Source organism: Macaca nemestrina, chromosome X (genome assembly GCF_043159975.1).
Source record: "Macaca nemestrina isolate mMacNem1 chromosome X, mMacNem.hap1, whole genome shotgun sequence".
Classification (NCBI taxonomy): domain Eukaryota; kingdom Metazoa; phylum Chordata; class Mammalia; order Primates; family Cercopithecidae; genus Macaca; species Macaca nemestrina.
The window spans coordinates 144,157,542-144,180,819 of NC_092145.1; the positions used below are offsets into that span (position 1 = coordinate 144,157,542).

General features: G+C 42.0%; 1 protein-coding gene across 3 annotated transcripts in view; it reads left to right on the forward strand.

Moving 5' to 3' along the window:
- LOC105478168 (CTP synthase 2) overlaps window positions 1-23,278 on the forward strand; it is a 124,300-nt gene that overhangs the window by 95,331 nt on the left and 5,691 nt on the right. For all 3 annotated transcript variants that reach the window (XM_071088859.1, XM_071088858.1, XM_071088860.1), the window contains exons 16-17: window positions 3,352-3,448; window positions 9,394-9,538. In XM_071088859.1, coding sequence (XP_070944960.1) covers window positions 3,352-3,448; window positions 9,394-9,538 — 242 coding nt within the window. The remainder of the gene's footprint in view (window positions 1-3,351; window positions 3,449-9,393; window positions 9,539-23,278) is intronic.

A 23,278-nucleotide genomic window follows, 5' to 3' on the forward strand; every position in this document is an offset into this window, starting at 1 on the left:
TGCAAGAACTGCTATGTACACAATAGCATAGCCATTCATTCATTCACACCTATTTTGCATCTGGTATGCATTGGAGATAGAAAGGGGAAAGACAGACATGGTCTCCCTCTTGTTAGGGGAGGACAAAAAATAGATAACATAGTAATTACAGATTAAATCATGTATTGGATAAGGGACTTGTATCTAAAATATATGAAGAGCTCATACAACTCAATAATGAATAGTTGCAAATGATATGAATAGATATTTCTTCAAAGAAAATATACAAATGACCAATAAGCACATGAAAAGAAGACCAACAATCATTAGTGATCAGGGAAACGCTTATTGAAACCACAAAAAGACACCACTTCACACTCACTAAGCTGACTATAATCAAACACAGACAATAATAACAAGTAGTGGAGAGGATGTGGGGTAACTGGAACCTTCATGCATTGCTGGTTGGAATGGAATATATTTCAGCTCCTTTGGAAAACCATCTGGAAGTTTCTCAAAAGGTTAGATATAAGAATTACCATATGACCCAGCAGTTCCACTCCTAGATATATACCCAAGAGAAATGAAAATGTATGTCCACACAAAAACCTGTATCTGAATGATCATAGCAGCAATATTCATAATAGCCAAAAGGCAGAAACAACTCAAATGTCTGCCAACTGGTGAATAGATAAGCAAAATGTGGTGTATTCATTCAATGGAGTATTATTCAGCCATAGAAGGAAATCAAGTACTGATTTATGCTACAACATAGATAAACCTTGAAAACATCATGCTGAGTGAAAGAAGCCAGACACAAAAGCCTACATATGTGAAAAAGGTAATATATAGATTCATTGCCATCCCCATTAAACTACCAATGACTTTCTTCACAAAATTGGAAAAAACTACTTTAAAGTTCATATGGAACCAAAAAAGAGCCCACATTGCCAAGACAATCCTAAGCCAAAAGAACAAAGCTGGAGGCATCGTGCTACCTGACTTGAAACTATACTACAGTATGGTTACAGTAACCAGAACAGCATGGTATTGGTACCAAAACAGAGATATAGACCAATGGAACAGAACAGAGTCCTCAGAAATAATACCACACATCTACAACCATCTGATCTTTGACAAACCTGAGAGAAACAAGAAATGGGGAAAGCATTCCCTATTTAATAAATGGTGCTAGGAAAACTGGCTAGCCATAAGTAGAAAGCTGACACTGGATCCCTTCCTTACTCCTTATACGAAAATTAATTCAAGATGGATTAGAGACTTAAATGTTAGACCTAAAACCATAAAAACCCTAGAAGAAAACCTAGGCAATACCATTCAGGACATAGGCATGGGCAAGGACTTCTTGTCTAAAACACCAAAAGCAATGGCAACAAAAGCCAAAATTGACAAATGGGATCTAATTAAACTAAAGAGCTTCTGCACAGCAAAAGAAACTACCATCAGAGTGAACAGGCAACCTACAGAATGGGAGAAAATTTTTGCAATCTACTCATCTGACGAAGGGCTAATATCCAGAACCCACAAAGAACGCAAACAAATTTACAAGAAAAAAACAACCCCATCAAAAAGTGGGCAAAGGATATGAACAGACACTTCTCAAAAGAAGACATTTATGCAGCCAACAGACACATGAAAAAATGCTCATCATCACTAACCATCAGAGAAATACAAATCAAAACCACAATGAGATACCATCTCACACCAGCTAGAATGGCGATCATTAAAATGTCAGGAAACAACAGGTGCTAGAGAGGATGTGGAGAAATAGGAACACTTTTGCACTGTTGGTGGGACTGTAAACTAGTTCAACCATTGTGGAAGACAGTGTGGCGCTTCCTTAAGGATCTAGAACTAGAAATACCATTTGACCGAGTCATCCCATTACTGGGTATATACCCAACGGATTATAAATCATGCTGCTATAAAGACACATGCACACGTATGTTTATTGCGGCACTATTCACAATAGCAAAGACTTGGAGCCAACCCAAATGTCCATCAATGACAGACTAGATTAATAAAATGTGGCACATATACACCAGGGAATACTATGCAGCCATAAAAAAGGATGAGTTCGTGTCCTTTGTAGGGTTATGGATGCAGCTGCAAACCATCATTCTCAGCAAACTCTCACAAGAACAGAAAACCAAACACCGCATGTTCTCACTCATAGGTGGGAATTGAACAATGAGAACACTTGGACACAGGAAGGGGAACATCACACACTGGGGCCTGTTGTGGGGTACAGGGAGGGGGGAGGGATAGCATTAGGAGACATACCTAATGTAAAAACGAGTTAATGGGTGCAGTGCACCGACATGGCACATGTATACGTATGTAACAAACCTGCACATTGTGCACATGTACCCTAGAGAAAAAAAAAAAAAAAAAAAGCCCACATATTGCGTGATTCTATTAATATAAAATGACCAGAATAGGCAAATCTATAGATGTGGGATGTAGATTAGTGATTGCCAGGGGATCAGGTCAGGGTGATGAGGGGGTTGGGGGATGAGGTTAAAGGGTACAGGGTTTGTTTTTCAATTGATTGTGGTAATGGTTGCATACCTCTGAATATATGAAAAATCATTTGTGTATTTTAAATGGGTGAATTGTATGGTATGTGAATTATGTCTTAAAACTGTTAAGGAAGGAAAAATAATTACAAATTACGAGAACTGGTACAATTTTAAAATGTAGAATAAAAGCTCTGAGGTTAAGATTGCAAAGAATAGGTGAGACCCCACCATAATTTTAGACAGGGAAGCACTTTCACTGAAGGGAGGCTGAAAAGGAGTCCTTAAGTTTGGAAAAGGGCTAAGGTGAGATGGGGGCCAGAAAGGACCACAAGCCAGGTCATCAAGTTGCCGTCTATTATGATATTTTAGTAGAAAACTTGCTCCAAGCTTCTCTTTAGAACTTTTATGTAACTGTGTGTAAAGAAAGCATTGGGGTTAGTCACAAGGGAAATAAGATAGTTTTAATCCTCAAGCAAATTTGTGATTCGGAGAGAGATAGGTAAGTACACATAACTCTAGGGAAGAAGCAAACATGGAAATGGCTATAAATAACCAGTCTCAAGGTTCCAAGTCAGAGTATCTGGGTCACAGGCCTACTTTTTGAATCTCACCTTTGGGTAATAGAAGGTGGGCTTCCCAGATTTAGGTGTTGCGGTTACATTTTATATCTCAGGTTCATCGTGAGTTTAAAATTGGCTTTGAACATTGAATATAGACATTAACTAGTAGAGGATCACTGAAACGGAAAACCCACCCAATTGATGAAGGACCTGGTATGGCAGCTGGTATTGCACTGTGGCCCATAAACACTTAATTTCTCGTTTTGCAGGTAAACCCTAAGCTGATCAACCAATTTGAGCAGAATGACTTAAGTTTTGTAGGTCAGGATGTTGATGGAGACAGGATGGAAATCATTGAACTGGCAAGTAAGTGGGCTCTTCATTTTTGAAAAGCTTCCTGATAACTGGCCTTTTTGTGGATCACAGACTAATGTGAGATGCAGTTTTTTTGCATTCTTTCTTTTCTTTTCTCCTTTGAAACAAATATGTAACTACAAAGTACATGAAAAAACAGACTGCTGGCTGGGCATGGTGGCTCACGTCTGTAATCCCAGCACTTTGGGAGGCTGAGGTTGGAGAATCACCTGAGGTCAAGAGTTTGAGACCATGCTGGCCAACATGGTGAAACCCCATCTCTACTAAAAATACAAAAATTAGCCAGGCGTGGTGGCGTCCACCTGTAGTCCCAGCTACTCAGGAGGCTGAGGCAGGAGAGTCGCTTGAACCCAGGATGTGGAGGTTGCAGTGAGCCGAGATAGCTCTTCGTCTCAGAAAGACAGACTGCTTATAATCCTGACCATTTTGGGGCCTATTAGTCTGACTCCACCATAAAATGATATATTATTCCAAGTCTACCAGTTCTACAAGTAGTATGCTTCCTTACCACCTCCTCTCTTTCTGAGGCTACTTCTTTGTGCCAGCCTCTAGGTTAGGTGCTCTGGGAAAGGCAGAGTGGCACTGTTGAGTGGCACCCTGCCTGTTCTCCTCTTTTGAGAAAGAATAGCCAAGTGCCATCCCATTGTTGGTGACTGATGTTGATGTCTGTTGCATGAGGGACCTGGCTTCTGTCCTGCCTTTCTCCACTGTGCTGGGTGGTCAAGCACGGATCAGTCATTTAACTTCTGAACACTAATCACTATCCCCAGAGTTCTTTTTAAGAGCAAACAGAACAGAAATAAAGGCATCAGAATTGAGGAAGAACACTGAAGTTGTTGTTAGTAACCGGGCTGGAACACCCGTGAGCACATAGGCACAAACTACACACTTACTATTGATGAGACAGAAGGCAGTGTTATTCTCAGTCAGCTTTGAAAGGACGTGGTAAGCTCATGGTCACAACTGGTCTCAGCTCTTTGTCTTGATGTTCTAGCCCAGGGGTTGGCAAACGACTGCCTGTGCACCACGTCTAGCCTGCTGTTTACAGCTACCTTATGAGCTGAGAATGATTTTTACATTTTTTAATGGTTAAAAAAATTTTAAAAAATACCGTCTGTGACATGTGAAAATTGTATGCCATTCAAATTTGTGTCCATAAATAAAGTTTTATTGGAACACAGGTTAGGGGTAGAAAGGTGTTATCTGTGATCTTCTTACCCATCATAAGGGTCATGACCAACAACCCTGTAACAAGACAGGTTGACAAGAGAAAAGCATAACAAATTTATTTAATCGAAGTTTTATGTGGCACTTTAGTCTTCAGGAATGAAGACCCAAAGACTTGGGGAAAACTTATGCTTAGGTTCGATGAACAGTGGACAACCATGTAGCAATGTGATTGGGCAAAAGGGCATACTCTAATGGTAATAGACTGACGGGGAAACCCAGAAAGGCCTGTCCACTCAGATTCTTCTTGGCCTTTCTGTGTAGCATCCCATTCCCCCAGGTCTAGAGCAGGACTCATCTGGAATGAGGGTCTTATGACCTACTTTCAGGAAAGGTAGGTCAGATAATTTCTTTATAGCCAGCTTTCACACGGAAAGGCTGGGGAAACATCAGAGTGACCTTCTTGCTTTGGGAAGTTGAGGCTGCAGTGAGCCATGATCATGCCACTGCACTACAGCCTGGGTGACAGAGCAAGACCCTATCTCAAAAAAAAAAAAAAAAAAAAAAAGTAAGTCCCTGGGGGGCACATTTGGTGGAGAACAATTCTCCTACACTGTCAGGCTAGAAATTTCACATATTAGCTCTTCTTCCCCTTCAGATCCCAACTAGCAGTGAGTTGTCAAGTCCTGCAGATTCTGCCTCTGGAAAGAAAGCTGGTGTTTGGAATTGCACTGCGGTACCTAGAACACTAGTCCCAGTGCATGCCAACTCCAGCTCAATCTCCTTCCTGCTTCCAAGCCATCCCTTCTCCATTGCCTCCTAACAAGAACAGAACTCTGCAGTGTGTGACACTAATTTGTTGGATAAACCATTCTCATATATTGAGTACTAAGTGTGTGCAGGATACTGTAAAAACGGTACCGTGATATTCCAGAACCTGCATTTCCAGGCTATATGCTTGAGGCTCCAGATAAACCGGATTACCTCTGCATCTTCTACCCTCCCTCTTCTTTGTCCATCTTAGCTCGTGTCACTATCCTCCATTTCAAATGCCTTTTCTCTGTCTCTTTTCCTTTTTGTCTCTAATCTGGTCAAGTACTTCCAGAGTCCTGAGCAGAGGGGAGAATTGAAGTCTAAGAAGGCTCCTTTGAACAGAGCAGCATTTTACCTAGACTTGAAAGAAGGAAAGCAATGGACATTTAGTGTGCACTTACTGGATGCTTGTCACTAGACCTCTTGCTAGGGACTTTGCATACCTTATGTAACTAACAGAGCAGATGATGCTATTCCCACTTTACAGAGAAGACCGGAGTGCAAAGAGGTTAAATGACATGCCCAGGGCCATCCAGCTAGTCCTTTGCGGCAAGTGCAAACCCAGGTGGTTACCTCCTTCTGCCACCACTGCTGTGGGATTTGATTGTTTCTCTTGTTTTCACATTCTACCCAAGGTGATCAATTCATGCCTAGAGTTTTGAATTAGAATAGTAAGTACGCATTTCCAGGAGTCTTTCTGATGGAAATGCCCATCATTTAGAATTAAAGTGTGGATCGCTGTTGGTATTGAAGCCTCTTAAATCTTCCTAGCATGTGAGAAGGCAGAAAATTTCTTAAGCAAATTACCATTTGTTTACTTTGTTTAAGTACTTATTCACTTTTAATTCTCCTGGTTCTCATTATTGTCATCAAATACTTAGAAGGTTCTTTCATCATAAGGATTTAGATTCCCCTTGGGGCTTTCAAATTTCATGTGGATTGAAAAGGAAATGAGAGCTGCTGTAAAACCTTGCAGTTTTTAAAAGCTGACTACAAGCAGTTATTAAGGAAAATTCCCCAGAAGATGTTGATCTTAGATACCCTTGGAAACATATCCACGAATCTCCACTGTTCCTGAAGGGTTCCGAGAAGAACAACAAAACTTGGGATTAATATTATATAATGTCAGAATTTGGTTTAAAGCAATCCACGGCATTATTTTAAAGATAATTGTATCTAACTGATAGAACATCATCAAAACAAAAACTTTATACTTTCTCCTCATATTGGCATAGAGGATTTTTTTGGATAAAGTGATTCAGAGCAATGATCCATTCATTCACATATTCTGTCCCTGGCTATTACATGATTACGTTGCTTAGCATCTGTCTGTAGTGAAACAAAAGCACAGTTAGTGTCTGCTTTTTTTCCCAAAGATGTCCCTAGATGTTATGCAGTAAGATTTATTGTCTCTTAAATTTAAATCTACATTGCTTAATTTCTTCTCTAAGTGTGGATGATTTCTCTGCATTTCTTGAGGGAATACATTCCTGGGAGAAGGCGGCATTCCCCTTATCAGGCTTTCTTACCTGCATATTCCTCTAATTCAAGCAGGTTTCTTCCTAGATGTAGAGGATTTCTACACTGGAGTTTTCTGGAATCAGAGCTGTCCTATAGAACTCACTGGAGTTTTCTGGGATCAGAGCTGTCCTATAGAACTCACTACAATGATAGAACTAGTCTACCCTATCCAATATGGTAGCCACTAGCCACATGTGACTTTGAACATATTTCAAATGCAATTAATTTTAATGAATTTAAGTAGCTACATATGGCTAGTGGCTACCATTTTCTGTAGCAGAGCTTTTTTTTTTTTTTTTTTTTTTTTTTTTTTGAGACGGAGTCTCGCTCTGTCGCCCAGGCTGGAGTGCACTGGCCGGATCTCAGCTCACTGCAAGCTCCGCCTCCCGGGTTTACGCCATTCTCCTGCCTCAGCCTCCCGAGTAGCTGGGACTACAGGCGCCCGCCACCTCGCCCGGCTAGTTTTTGTATTTTTTTTAGTAGAGACGGGGTTTCACCGTGTCAGCCAGGATGGTCTCGATCTCCTGACCTCGTGATCCGCCCGTCTCGGCCTCCCAAAGTGCTGGGATTACAGGCTTGAGCCACCGCGCCCGGCCTTTTTTTTTTTTAAATAATTTCAACTTTCATTTTGGATGCAGGGAGTACATGTGCAGTTTTTTTTTTGTTTGTTTTGAGATTGGATCTCACCCTGTCACCCAGGCTGGAGTGCAGTGGCATTATCATGGCTCATGGCAACTCCACTTCCTGGGCTGAAGCGATCCTCCCACCTCAGCTTCCCAAGTAGCTGGAACTGCAGGTGCATGCCACCACATCCAGCTAATTTTTGTATTTTTTGTACAGACAGGGTTTCACCATGTTGCCCCGGCTGGTCTCGAGCTCCTAGACTCAAGCAGTCTGCCCACCTTGGCCTCCCAGAGTGCTAGGATTACAGGCATGAGTTACTGTGCCTGGCCCATGTGCAGATTTGTTACATGGGTATATTGTGTGATGCTAAGGTTTGGGGTATGGATCCCATCACCCAAGTACTGACTAAAGTACCCAACAGATAGTTTTTCAACTCTTGCACTCCCCTTTCCTTCCCCCTTCTGGTAGTTCCCAGTGTCTATTGTTCCCATCTTTATGTCCATGAGTACCCAATGTTTAGCTCCCATTGATAAGTGAGAACATGCAGTATTTGGTTTTCTGTTTCTGTGTTAATTCACTTAGAATAATGGCCCCCAGCTGCATCCATGTTGCTGCAAAGGACATGGTTTTGTTTTTATGGCTGCATACTATTCCATGGTATATATGTACCACATTTTCTTTATCCAATCCACCATTGATGGGTATCTAGTTGATTCCATGTCTTTGCTGTCATGAATACTGCTGCCACGAACATGTAAGTGCATGTGTCTTTTTTGTAGAATGATTTATTTTCCTTTGGGTATATACCCAGTAATGGGATTGCTGATTGAATGGTAATTCTGGTTTAAGTTCTTTGAGAAATCTCCAAACTGCTTTCCACAGTGGCTGAAATAACTTACATTCCCACCAACAGTATGTTTTCTTTTCTCCACAGTCTTGCCAGCATCTGTTGTTTTTTGACTTTTTAATAATAGCTATTCTAGCAGGGCTTTAAATGATTACCTTAGGAAAGCAGACATTTGCATTCAATCATAATTTCCTTATTACTGTAGTAGCAGCTTTGGATCTTTGGTGGTAAGTGATGGGAATTTGTGATTCTGAATTCCATACAAGATTTTAGATCATTTGATAAAGCACTTCATTGAAAGTTTTAAAGTTATATTTACTTCCCCCTCTTAAACTTATTATATTTTATTATCTTTAGCTTGAGTCATAGCCAGGGACAGGATATTTGAATGAATGGATCATTGCTCTGAATCACTTTGTTCAAAAAATGCTCAGTTTTATGGTGCTATGAGTAATACCCAACATAAAGCTGTGACTAGAAAAGCAATTGTCCTCATTGCGTTCCCAAAGGTAGCCCAGTGGGTCGACATTGTGCTGGTTTATCTCAGGGCACCCTTACCCTGGGAAAGGAGAAGACCTTGCAGGAAATGGCCTGAAGCCACCTAAAAGAAAGAAAGACCCCCGGTTAGCCCAAAGTCCAAGGGAAATCGAACCAACATAAATCTACAAAGTGCCTTCAAAAAGCAGGCAGATTTGAGGAAAGCAGAATTCTTCTTGCCGTTCAAAAATTTTTGCTTGACTTTGCTCACTCTGACACCTTCCACACGTAAAATTTCCAAGATGTGTTTTACAATTTCAAATTCCACGCAGGAATGGATGGATAGTGAAAGTAACTGACTATAATGATAACAGGTTAAAGAATCATCTTGCCATTTAATGAACTTTCATATTCAAAGATAAGAAGATCTTTAAAGCAGTTCTCCTGTTTGTCTGCTTTAATGGCATCGTGATTGTTCTCATTTCAGATCATCCTTATTTTGTTGGTGTCCAGTTCCATCCTGAGTTTTCTTCTAGGCCGATGAAGCCTTCCCCTCCGTACCTGGGGCTGTTACTTGCAGCAACAGGGAACCTGAATGCCTACTTGCAACAGGGTTGCAAACTGTCTTCCAGGTAACCAGCTTACTGCTTTTAGCAATAAATCAAGATGCGTAGTTATTAACATCTTAGGGTTTCTTACAAAAGTTAATACCATTATAGAATTTTTAAATGTGAAGAATCAGTTTTTTTCTCTTAAACATAATTTTCTCCTCTTCATGAAAATGATTTAATCACACCTACAGTAGTAATGTGTCAGCTTTCCAAATCGTAATGACACTGTGTATTATTTTAGAAATTTTTTTCATTTTGATAAGTGAAAAGATTTTCTTTTGTTGATTCTTTGATTAATATATATGAATTTTTATATGTTTATTGGCTGTTTGTTTTATGAATAGCTTGTTCACATCTTTTCTTTATTTTGGTATTGTATTATTTTCCTTACTGATTGGTAAGCTCTTTATGTATAAAGGTCATTAATCCTTTGTTAGGCTGCAAATATTTTTCAAAGTGATTTTGCTTTCCTTCTAAATTGTTTTTTTTTTTTTGAGACGGAGTCTCGCTCTGTCGCCCAGGCTGGAGTGCAGTGGCGCAATCTCGGCTCACTACAAGCTCCGCCTCCCGGGTTCACGCCATTCTCAGGCCTCAGCATCCCGAGTAGCTGGGACTACAGGCGCCCACCACTGCGCCTGGCTAATTTTTTCTATTTTTAGTAGAGACGGGGTTTCACCATGGTCTTGATCTCCTGACCTTGTGATCCGCCCGCCTCGGCCTTCCAAAGTGCTGGGATTACAGGCGTGAGCCACCGCGCCCGGCTCCTTCTAAATTGTTAATGGTAGTTTTTGTTCTCCCTAAAGAGTTTAGTCCTAGGCCAGGCGCGGTGGCTCATGCCTGTAATCCCAGCACTCTGGGAGGCCGAGGTGGGCGGATCACGAAGTCAGGAAATCGAGACCATCCTGGCAAACACAGTGAAACCCCGTCTCTACTAAAAATACAAAAAAATTGGCCAGGCGTGGTGGTGGGTGCCTGTAGTCCCAGCTTCTCGGGAGGCTGAGGCAGGAGAATGGCATGAACCGGGAGGCGGCGGAGCTTGCAGTGAGTGGAAATCGCGCCACTGCGCTCCAGCCTGGGCGACAGAGTGAGACTCCGTCTCAAAAAAAACAAAAACAAAAACATAAAGAGTTTAGTCCTTTTTATGTTTTTTAAAAATGTATGTAGTCAAATATTTTACTTTTGTGGCTTCTGCCTTTACGTCTAACATCTTTCCTTTTGGAAAGATTATATAAATAATAACCCCTGTGTTTTCTTTTTCTTTTTTTTTTTTTGAGACGGAGTCTCGCGCTTTCGCCCAGGCAGTGGCGTGATCTCGGCTCACTGCAAGCTCCGCCTCCCGGGTTCACGCCGTTCTCCTGCCTCAGCCTCCTGAGTAGCTGGGACTACAGGTGCCCGCCACCGCGCCCGGCTAGTTTTTTGTATTTTTAGTAGAGACGGGGTTTCACCATGGTCTCGATCTCCTGACCTTGTGATCCGCCCACCTCGGCCTCCCAAATTGCTGGGATTACAGGCGTGAGCCACCGCGCCCGGCCTACCCCTGTGTTTTCTTCTAGCATTTTTATGGTTTCAATTTCATAGTTTAAATCTATAATCGATACGGATTTTATTTTCAGTGAAACCTGTGAGGTTGGGATTTGGCTCCCCACTTCCCTGCCAAATTGTCAACGAGTTGAGTAATTTGACTTTGTTTCAGGGATTTCTATTTTGTTCCTTTGATTATTTTATCTCTTACACCTGAATCTTTACCATCCTTTTCATTTTCATAGCATTATTATAAATCAATACCTTATCAATTCTACTCCCACCATTATTAACATTTTTAATGTATTTTGCTATTCCTCCAAGCAAACTGTTATTTATTTATTATTTTCTTAGAGACAAGGTCTGACTGTGTCACCCAGGCTGGAGTGCAGTGGTACAATCATAGCTCACTGCAGCCTTGGACCCCTAGGCTCAAGAAATCCTCCTGCCTCAGTCTCCCAAATAGCTAGGACTACAGGCACACACCACCATGCCTGGCTAATTTTTTAAATTTATTATTTTTGTAGAGACAAGGTCTCACTATGTTGTCCAGTCTGGTCTTGAATTCTTGACCTCAAGCAATCCTCCTGCCTTGGCCTCCCAAAGTGCTGGCCTTATAGGTATGAGCCACTGTGCCCAGCCTGTACAATGATTTTTAAAAATCAAGTTTGAATAAAAAATTCCTTAGGGATTTAGTTGAAATTTTATTTATTTATTTATTTATTTGTTTGTTTGTTTGTTTAGGGACAGGGTCTTGCTCTGTTGCTCAGGCTGGGGTGCAATGGTGCAATCTCAGCTCACTGCAACCTCCACCTCCCAGGTTCAAGCGATTCTCCTGCCTCAGCCTCCCAAGTAGCTGGGACTACAGGTGCCCCACGCCTGACTAATTTTTGTCTTTTTAGTAGAGACAGGGTTTCACCATGTTGGCCATGCTGGTCTCGAACTCCTGACCTTAAAGTGATCTGCTTGCTTTGGCCTCCCAAAGTGCTGAGATTATAGGCATGAGCCACTGTGCCCCACCAAAATTTCATTACATTTAAATACTAGTTTGGGGAGAGTTTATTTTTATTTCTTCTCATCCAAGAATATTGTACCTAATAACTTTAAAAGCAGTAGTAACCATCCGGAATATCATAGACTTTGGTGGGGGTTATTACCACAATAACCAGATATATGTTGTTCAGAAGATTACCACTGCCAACCCTCATTCTGGCAAACAACCCTTGCAGTGTTGCTGTTGAGGGCTGGCAGGATCTGTGTGTGGTGTGCATGTGTGTGCTTGTTACACGACCCTACTTATTTGTGTCATTACCTGCTAGGAGAAGCTCACAGCTCTCTAGCATTTCCTTTCACCACATGTTCATATGGGAACAGCTTCACATAATTTGCAGTTTGGGCATCTTACTGTATTAATGTTCACCCCTTTCAGTGCACTGACTTTCAAACTGTGCCCTCAGAACTGGAGTCTGGGCTGCTGCGAAAGCAGGCCACGGGGGCTCCGGGCTCTTTCCTGCTTCCGCTGAGCAGCTCCACTTTATCTGGCTCATGTGCCATGGTTCTGCAAGAGAGATTTCATCCGAAGAAGAGCTTCCTGTGTTCTGAGACTGCACGGCTTATGCCACTGATTGGACATCCCAATGTGGTCCCATGTCAGATATGGGCTGTGACCCTTTGCAGCCATTTTACAATTCCCATTATTCTAGATTCTCACACCGAAAGGAAGGTGATAGTGGGACAAGTTAGATAGCTGGAAGAAATAATTCACTTGTAACTATCTGGCTGTTTGCAAATACCAACTAATATACAAATCCCGTCTGGCTCGTGTGGACTGCCCACCTGTGTGTTGTATGGCCTGCCAATTCCCGCATGGCGCGTGGTGGTCTCTGGGTAGAGCTTCCAGCAGGGTGTGGTGGCTCACGCCTGTAATCCCAGCACTTTGGGAGGCCGAGGTGGGCAGATCACCTGAGGTCAGGAGTTTGAGATCAGCCTGGCCAACATGGCAAAACCCCATCTCTACTAAATGTACACAAATTAGCCTGTAGTCCCAGCTACTAGGGAGGCTGAGGCAGGAGGATCACTTGAACCTGGGAGGCAGAAGTTGCAGTGAGCTGAGATTGCACAACTGCACTCCAGCTTGGGCGACAGAGCGAGACCCTGTCTCCAAAAAAAAAAAAAAAAAAAAAAAAAGCTTCCTAGTAGTTTCTGAGAAAACTGATTGCTAGTGACTCCTGCGTGAGATATAGTATGTCTCAGAGAGAAGGAACGACCTCTTAACCAAACTCTGATACTGACATTGGAATTATAGCTGACTAGTAGGCTTCCATGACACTGAGGGAATTCCTATGTATATCAACCACAAACTGGTACATTCCTTAAGGCCAGCCAGCATCTTATTTATCTTTATCGCCCTGGCTCCCTTGCACCCAGGGGTTGTTTATTACCCATTAAAGTAATAAATGCAGGTAGCAGGGGAGTCTAATCTTGACACATTTCAGAGAGTTTTCCGACTAAGGATGGTGACTATGAATTAATCCAGTGATAGACACCAGGATTCCAGCGGAATCTTGCACTTCAACTCCTCTCTGTCCAGCTCCATGGGATTAGTGAGCTTTGAAAAGCAAAATGACTCCTCTGATGCCAGGCTCTAATGTGAGCTGAGTTGGGGCTGTATTTCTGTCAAACAAGATTACTGCTTGTAATCAACCCTAAAAAGTGTGACAAGGAATACGAACACTAGAATAATGACTTCCTTTCCCAGAAGTTGGCGCTGATGATATTCAACTGTATGGCACGTGTATGACCAATGTCTTTAAAGCATGGAGTGTAAAAATCCTTGGCTTCGAGTTAAGCGTACCTGAGCTGTAACCTCTGCATTCTGCCTAGCGGAGAACATTTATCTTTTAGGGCCTGGGAAGTTGCAGTAAGACTATTATTTTGGGATTTACAGCTAGTGAGCTAAATTCTCAGCAACTTCATTATCTACAGAATGGCAGCAGTTAGGAAGACCAATTTCACCTGGTTTTAGGCTTGTTGTGGTCAGTTCAAGGGCACAATAGCTTCAGGACAGTATTTTTTAGGTTTTTATGAGCTATTTAAAAATACATGCAAAATCAAACCAAGAGTCTTGTTTAGGGGGTCCCCCCAAGACTGCCCACACTTTGGTGACTTGCTGAAAGTAATCAGAATATAGCTGTACTCATAGCTAATATTTATTTATTTATTTATTTAGAGATGGAGTTTCACTTTTGTTGCCCAGGCTGGAGTGCAATGGTGTGGTCTTGGGCTCACTGCAGCCTCTACCTCCCGGGTTCAAGCAATTCTCATGCCTCAGCCTACCGAATAGCTGGGATTACAGGCGCCCGCCACCACGCCCAGCTAATTTTTGTATTTTTAGTAGAGATGGGGTTTCATCATGTTGGCCAAGCTGGGCTCGAACTCCTGACCTCTGGTAATCCGCGTGCCTCCGCCTCCCAAAGCGCTGGGATTACAGGCGTGAGCCACTGCACCCAGGCTTATAGCTAATATTTATTACGGTGGCAAAGTAAACATGCACAGCAAGATCAGTAATGGGAAAGATAAGTGGAGTCTGGAGAAATTCATTTCCATGTTTCCTATGCTCTCTTTCCTGTGATAAGTCACATCGAGGTCGCCTTCCTTCCAGCAGTGAAAATGCAACTATGCCTATGTGATGTTTCTGCCCAGATGAGCCAGTTTGAGACTCAAGAGTTTAGGGATATTTCAGCGGCTGGTCACATAGGCATTTTCTGCCTAGCAACCACCAAAATTCCAGACTGCCAGAGGGAAAGCAGGTGTTCACCATAGATCACATTGTTTGTATAAACAGCCTAAGCCCAGCAAAATGACCTTATCAGTTAGTAATGGAGCACACATTCCGAAAGCCATGTTCCCAGACACCAGCCAAGAACTAACCCTGCAAGCAGGCCCTTTGAAAGACAGCAGCCTCAGGCCTGCTGTTAACTCTTTTTTTACATGAGTCTAACTAACAAGCCATTTTGAAAATAAATAAATCCAATGGGAAATAATGGTCCACTAAATAAATCATTGCAATTCTTTGCTGATCTCTCTCCTCTGGTATCTAAACAATTTGTTTCACATATAAAAGGCAACCACAAATTTGCATGGTCTTGCTGACACATAATGTAAAAGAATGAGACTGCTTCATGTAATTATAAGAAATAAATTTCAGGAGAATATATGAAGGTGCTTGTAATTGCAAGTTTTTTTGTTTGTTTGTTTAAATCTAGAAACAGAGCGTCTAATCTCTTTCTGGAATTCCTTTTTTTGTTGTTTGTTTTTTTGTTTCTCAGGCTAGTCTCAAGCTCCTGGGTGCAAGCCATCCGCCGGCCTTGGCCTCCCAAAGTGGTGAGATTACAGGCATGAGCCAATGTGCCTGGCCTGAGGCCTAGCATTCCACTTTTAAGCAACGAGAGAAGGATCAGAGTCTAAAGTTCATAGATTGTTTTTTGGCATGTGTGTCTCTGTGGCTGCCTGCAAGGCTCTTAGGAGCAATCACTACACACCAAGTTTAGGCACAACTTCCAGTTTTTATTTGTCAGACCAGAGTAAAACTCTATTCCTTGGACAGTGCTTGATGTATATCAGAAAGCAAAAACTTAGATGGGGTTCAGTTTGCAGTTCGCAGAAATGCAGCTTTTTGGGAAACATATTTTTAAGCATAAAACCAGAATCTTGAGTCATTTCAGAAGCATTTTATTCTGGTTTTGGAACTTTGGATTCCATGTCTCCATCCAGCAATTACTGTCTCTTGTGCAGATAAATCATCTTTTTGTGGCAAAACAGGAAGCAGGGTGGTACAAAAACAATAGGAGGGAAAGGTACTCAGTGATTCACTGTATTTGCTTGACTGTTTCAGACCAAACCCAAAAGCTGAAACTACTTTGTAATAAGAGAGTCTTTAAAGGAAGTACACACCTGGAGCCGGTTCCTTCCGTTTCCTCTTTCCTTTGTGTTCCCCTAGGATCTAAGTCCATTCTCTCCTCCGTGCTTAGCCCTTCCCTCTATATTTGTTGAGTCCTGGCAACAGTCAGGGTGAGAAGGAACCCATTTCATTCACCATTGTCTCTGGTCTCTCTTCTGTGACAATATTATTATCGAGGTTTTCCTGCTAAGTAACATGCTGACTTCTAGCCTGGGATGGTTTTGTTTTCTGTTGACTTCTACATGTAGCATTACAGAAAATTTAGAAAAGAGAGAGACAGAAAAAAAAAGCACCCGCAAACCCACCAGCCTAACATAATTACTGTGCTCATTTTCAAATATTTCCTGTGAGCCTATACCTGTATATGATTCTTTCTGTGGTTGTGATAATAATAGTGAGTGTATCTATCTATCTGTCTGTCTGTCTATCTATCTATCTATCTATCTATCTAGATATATATACACACACCCCCCAAACTCTTTTATTTTGAAAACTTACAAACCTACAGAAAAGATGAAAGAGTGATACAGTGACGGTCTGGAGATCTCCTTTGCAAAGGAACATTTTTCTCTATTTTGGTTTTTTTAATTAATTAATTAATTTATTTATTTATTTTTGAGACAAGTCTCGCTCTGTCACCCAGGCTGGAGTGCAGTGGTATGATCTCGGCTCACTGAAATCTCTGCCTCCCGGATCAAGCAATTCTCTGCCTCAGCCTCCCGAGTGGCTGGGATTACAGGCGCCTACCACTACGCCCGGCTAATTTTTTTGTATTTTTAGTAGAGATGTGGTTTCACCATCTTGGCCAGGCTGGTCTTGAACTCCTGACTTCATGATCCACCCGCCTCAGCCTCCCAAAGTGCTGGGATTACAGGTGTGAGCCACTGCGTCCGGCCATTTTGGTTTTTAAATACCAAAAATTTGAAATGAACTAGGGCTCCTGGAAGAAATGGTTGATTCCAGGGCTGGGGCAGGGAGAGTACAAGATGAGCCTGGAACATATTGCTGTATTTAAAGCAAAGAACAGCTGAAAATGAATGGGGTATGAGTTTTCCAAGGTCAAAGAAGCCAGATTGAAAGGGCTCCCACTGGCCTTATTTTGGACAATTTGAACATCAAAAAGAACAATGACAGTATTAGATTACAACACATTTCATTTTCTGAAATTCCATGTGTCCATAATAATACTCAGAAAATACAAAAGTAAAGAAAAAAAAAGCCAATTAAAAATGTAGACATCATCTCCGATGTAATAATGGATTCAAATAAGGGTTGTCAGTGGATGCTAAAGCCACTGGGTGAAAGTTGTAAGAAACAGAATATTCGTATGTTCTCGGAATAGCACCATAAATTCTTTATTAATTACAGAAGCTTGTATTTTGAACTTAACACCTCATATGCATTTTTCCGAATTGCATGAAGTTCATTTTTGATGACTGCACACTTCACCATTCACTCAACACACCCCCTATGTTAAAGCTTATTCTATCCCAGTCACTGTGCTGGGTGCTTGAATAAGCACTTGAATAAGAACATGTTCCCTGACCTGGGGACTCATCAGGTAGTATAACTGTTCTCTAAATTTTGGGAGGTGACAGACTTTCGAGATTGTGATTAAAGCTGTGGGCCCACTTCCTGGAAAACTGCCCAAACATACCACTTCGTTGTTTCCTTACATTCATACCCCCAATGCTACCCCCCTCCCCTGCATCCATGGACTTTCTTCTAGGAGTCTTCAGCTACAGACCTTCCCATCCAGGAAAGGGCACAGACCTGCAAGCGCACAGTCCCAGCAGTGTGGGAAATGCTGGCATTAGAGCTTGTTCTCTCTTTCGTGGTTGCAACCCAGGGAATGCTCCCAGGTTGCCAGGATTAACTAACACTAAGATTAATATCTTCCTGCAAGTGGTACCATCACCCACACAGTGTGACCTGCCTGGACTCCCCTGGGGAAGCTCAGATTCCTCCTCCCTCATCCCCATTGCTCATAGTCAGCAGGTGCTGTCAATTCTTGTTGTTGGCATTCACTCCATCTTTTGTCTATTTTCTGCCATGCTGCAAGGGAGTATGGCCCGGAGTCAGGACTCTAGCTGAGTCAACCGAGTTCAAACTGGCTCTTTTATTTCCCAGCTGCCTATGACCTTGCTCTTCTGTGCATCGCTTTCTTTATAAAAAGGGGATGGTAATAGTCCCTACTTGACATGGCAGAAATGAAGATTAAGTTTCACACTAAATGTAAAGCACTTAGCATAGTGCCTGGTCTATGGTAGGAACTTAAATGGGAATTATGATGATGATGCTATTATTATTACTTTTCCTTTAGTTCCAGTATCTATCTCTTGCCTACTGCAAAGCCTCCTACTTGGTCTCTCTGCCTCCAGCTTGCTTCCTCCCAATCCATCTTCTGCTGTTGGAATGATCTCCCCACATTATTTTGGAACTTAAAATCCCCCCATGGCTTCCCTTGGTTTATAGGATAAAATGCACACAAATCCATATGGAGCAGCTTGCAGTTCCCTGAACTCCCCAGAGGGTTTTGCCTGTTGCCTCTTGATACACATTCCTGACCTGCTTAGCGAGAGGGGAATAGGGATCTATATCCTATTAGAATGGTTGTTCACGGAATCGTTGGGTGAACGAGGTGAATCAGAGGTGACAAGGTGGTGAATCGAAGGTGAATTATTAGGTGAATCGCAGGTGAGAGTGGCTCCTCCATTGTTCACAGAGGGTGCATTTCACCCTCCCAGGCATGCTTCTCTTACGTTGGGTGGCTCTGCTGTCTCTTGGACTTGGAGAGTAAGGTACTCTTTTCCCTTGCACAAATCCGACATTCTGTTTCCAGCACTGTTTGAAACTTGGAATCACTTTGTTTCAAACTTGGAATCACTTTGCTTTTTGACTTTTGAGGTGCATGGTTGATGTTGCCAGGGGCCATTCCTGCACCATGTGGTGCAAAAATATTTTATTTCTGTGGGGACAGTATTGACGAGTAGGGTGGATGCTATGGATTTGACTTCTGGGTCTGCTGCTTATTGAGTAATTTTGTCCAAGTCACTACTCCTAAACCTCCTGATCCTCCTCCTTAGGGTCGCTGTGAGGAACAGTTGAGGTGGTGCTTTATAAACTCAACTGCTATCAAAATGCCACTTTCCCTGCTATGTTACACCTCAAGCAAAAGTGAACTGAAATTAACAAAAGATTCTATTTTGCTTTCTTTCGAACAGTTCTTTTAAACATTTAAAAAAACGTTGACCCCTGTGATTATTTGACTTCAACTCCATACCTTGAGATATTTTTTAGGGTAAATTATTGTTAATGAACCACATTTGAGTACACCTTCCCTTGGGGCGGGATAAATGTTGGTTAAAAGGTGCTCCTTTTAACTAGATCGTGGTGCACTGCAGTGTGGATGGTGTGGTGCCAGACAGGAATGGAGTTAATAGTACTACAGACTACCGTGTGCTTTTACCACCCTGCCTGGGTGGTATTCTACTGTTTACTATGAAATACAAAACTCATTCAAAGCAGACTAGGTTTTTGTTCCATTGCTCTTATATTTTATGGCTTCCAGGGGCCCTTTGTGAAGGAAATAAGTATAGTAGTAACACTGCTTTGGGGAAAACTGTGTACATGACAACCTGTTTTTAAAACATGCTGTTTCACAGGAAACGGATTTTAATATAAAGTATTGTAAGGAACTCATGCATGCTGGGAATCCTAATAATGCCATTACACATTATTAGGTTGGATAATAATTATTAGGTTGGTGGTTGGAATTTAAAGATTTTAAATTTAAAGATTTTAAATTCCAACCACCTCTTTCTGTTAATGGAGAAGAAATGGCTTAACAGCTGCCTTGGGGTAGTGTAAAGGTGGACTATATGAGGCATTCCTATACCCTTTCCCTAGCACCTTGGAATATCTGTTTTCTTATGTGGGGAATTTATTGGGAACCAGAAGTCCTTGACAAGCAAACTTCACTATGACAAACCTTTCGTTTGTCAAGAGCCACATGTTGGCCAGGCACAGTGGGTCTGTAATCCCAGTTTATAATCCCAATGCTTTGGGAAGCTGAGGCGGGCGGATCACTTGAGATCAGGAGTTCAAGACCAGCCTGGCCAACATGGCGAAACCCTGTCTCTACTAAAAATACAAAAATTAGCTGGGCGTGGTGGTGCATTCCTGTAATTCCAGCTACTTGGGTGGCTGAGGCACGAGAATCGCTTGAACCTGGGAGGCAGAGGTGGCAGTGAGCCAAGGTCACACCACTGTGCTCTAGCCTGCGTGTCAGAGTGACACTCTGTCTCAAAAGAAAAAAAAAAGGGGGGCCAGGTGCAGTAGCTCACACGTGTAATTCCAGTGCTTTGGGAGGCCAAGGCGGGCGGATCACCTGAGGTCAGGAGTTTGAGACCAGCCTGACCAACTTGGAGAAACCCTGTCTCTACTAAAAATACAAAATTAGCTGGGCGTGGTGGCGCATGCCTGTAATCCCAGCTACTCAGGAGGCTGAGGCAGGAGAATCGCTTGAACCACGGAGGAGGAGGTTGTGGTGAGCTGAGATCACGCCATCACACTCCAGCCTGGGCAACAAGAGCAAAACTCTGTCTCAAAAAAGAAAAGAAAAGAAAAAGAAAAGAACTATATGTTGACCATTGTGGTAAAGTCTTGTCAGTATAGTGATTCTTCTGTGTTGCTGCTGGTGATTTTGGTTTTGTCTTGCAAGAAAGGTACCAGAAAATACGTTTTAAAAAGAGAGTTTTCATGATTTGGGAGGCACATGCATGCATAAGAGATATTTGCTGTGATTTTAATTAATGGTAGATAGACCTTTAAAAAAAACTTTTGGCCAGGCATGGTGGCTCACACCTGTAATCCCAGTACTTTGAGAGGCTGAAGTGGGAGTATTGCTTCAGTCCAGGAGTTCTAGGCCAGCCTGGGCAACATAGTGAGACCCCATTCCTACAAAAAATAAAAATAAAAGGTTAGCTGGGCATGGTGGCGTGTGCCTGTAGTCCCAGCTACTCGGGATGCTGAGGTGGGAGGATCGCTTGAGTCCAGAGGTTGAGGCTGCAGTAAGCTGTGATCGTGCCACTGCACTCCAGCCTGGGTGACAGAGCAAGATCCTGTCTCAAAAAAATTTTTTTAAAAGGAAATGACAAGGACCATTGCATGGTGACTGTAGTTTGCTTTTTAAAAATCATTATTCATTTGTTTTTAGATCAGTACTATCCAATATAACTTTCTGCACTGATAGAAATGTTCTATAATCTGCAGTATCATATATGGTAGGCACTAGGCACACATGGCTACTGAGCACTTGCAGTGTGACAGGTGCAAGTGAGGAATGGAATTTTAAATTTTATTTCATTTTAACTGATTTAAATTTAGATAGCCACTGTGGCTTGTGGCTACCATATTGGACAGTGCAGTTTAAAAATTTTCCCCTCTTCTTGGGAGGCCGAAGCGGGCAGATCACTTGAGGTCAGGAGTTTGAGACCATCCTGGCCAACATGGAGAAACCCCGTCTCTACTGAAAATATAAAAAATTAACCGGGCATGGTCGTGGGCGCCTGTAATCCTGGTTACTTAGGAGGCTGAGACAGGAGAATTGCGTGAACCTGGGAGGCGGAGGTTGCAGTGAGCCCAAATCATGCCACTGCACTCCACCCCGGGTGAAAGACTGAGACACTGTCTTAAATAAACAAATAAATTAAAAATTTCCCCTGTTCAAATGTAACAAGACACATAGGGACATATCTGTATTTTATGCCACTTCATACAATTTAACATGCAAGACTCTAATATCTGATAATTCTTCCCTGTGAGAAACATGTGTGTGTGTTTGTGTGTATAAAAGATTACTTAAAAAGATAGGTTAGTCCTAAGATACAGCTGGATGTCTTGAATTAAATGAAAATATACCCAGATACATCTAGCTTTTGACTTAAGTTTGTTCTGTGTGAAACAGAAATGAATCCGGCATAGAGTAGCACTCACAGCCCATATGTAGCACAGAATACACTCACATTTTATTGCATGTGCAAGAGCCACTGTTGGTCTGCATTCAGATGACCCACATTTTATTTCTAGCAGTTGTTTTTTATTGGCAGATGAATGTCCTAAAATCAGCAAGTTCAGCAGTAACGTATATTTTGATAATTCTGTTCTTGAGTGTCATGGTTTATTTTATTGTCCTACCCCCAGTCTCTGAACACATATGAAAGACAATTAGTGAACCCAGTCATTAACCTTGGAGATGAATAAATTCAAGCTGAGCTTCATTTTGTTAAACTCAGCCTGTGCCATTTGGATGTGTTGACAGAGCTTGGGGCAGACAGCCATCAGATAGGAAATGAGAGCTGTTAGGTTAGAAACAGGCCCGCCCAAGTCCACTTGCTAATGTGGGTAGGAAATTATACTTGGCATAGGAAACAATTCAGAAAATCATACACTTAGCAGTTTTTATTGGTTGTTTGTGTTTCCATGACTTTTTGAGGAGATACCAAGTTATGAATATATAACCCCCATCAATAGCAACATCTTATATTTTTGTATAGTTTTCAGAGCAAGTTTATACAGTTTAATTTGACTCTCAAAACATTTTGGTGAGTTTGGAGGTATTATTGCCACTTTTTCTAGACTCAGAAGTCGATGACTTGTCCAAAGGTACGTGGCTCATAAATAGTACAACCAGGAGTGTCGGGGGAAGATATGAGCCCACTGTATTCTTCCCTAGGCTTGAAGATGGGGACGGAAGTGGGTGTAAAATCTGGCACCCAAGCAAATGAAATTTCCTCAGTCCTTTGGCCCTTGTCACTTGTGTTAGGGGACATGCCCTAGTGGGTCCTACTGCCCTACCTGCAGCACAGCTTAAACCCCACCCTGTGCCCTGAGCTAGTATAATGGGAATTCTGGCTTCACCTTGAAGGATCTATGTGCCAAGTAAGTCACTTGAACATCCTTGACCTTCATTTCATCTCAGATAGGGAGTTGAGTGCAACTTCCAAATCCCCTTTCTTGGCTAATTCTATGACAAAATGTTGCATGGAACCAGAAAGGATTCTTCATTTGAGCAGGGAGAGTGCATGGATAGGATGTATCAACTTTTTTGGCTGTTGTTTTTTCCCCCCAAATATTGTTCAGTTATTCCTATGTACCAGTAGAAGTGATTTCTCTGAACTAAAGCCTAACTAGGAGGTATCTTTCTACTTGATTGGTTTTCAGGGTATGTTGTTTTATATGTTTATCTAACATATGTTGTCTTTTCTGCCAATTCTGAA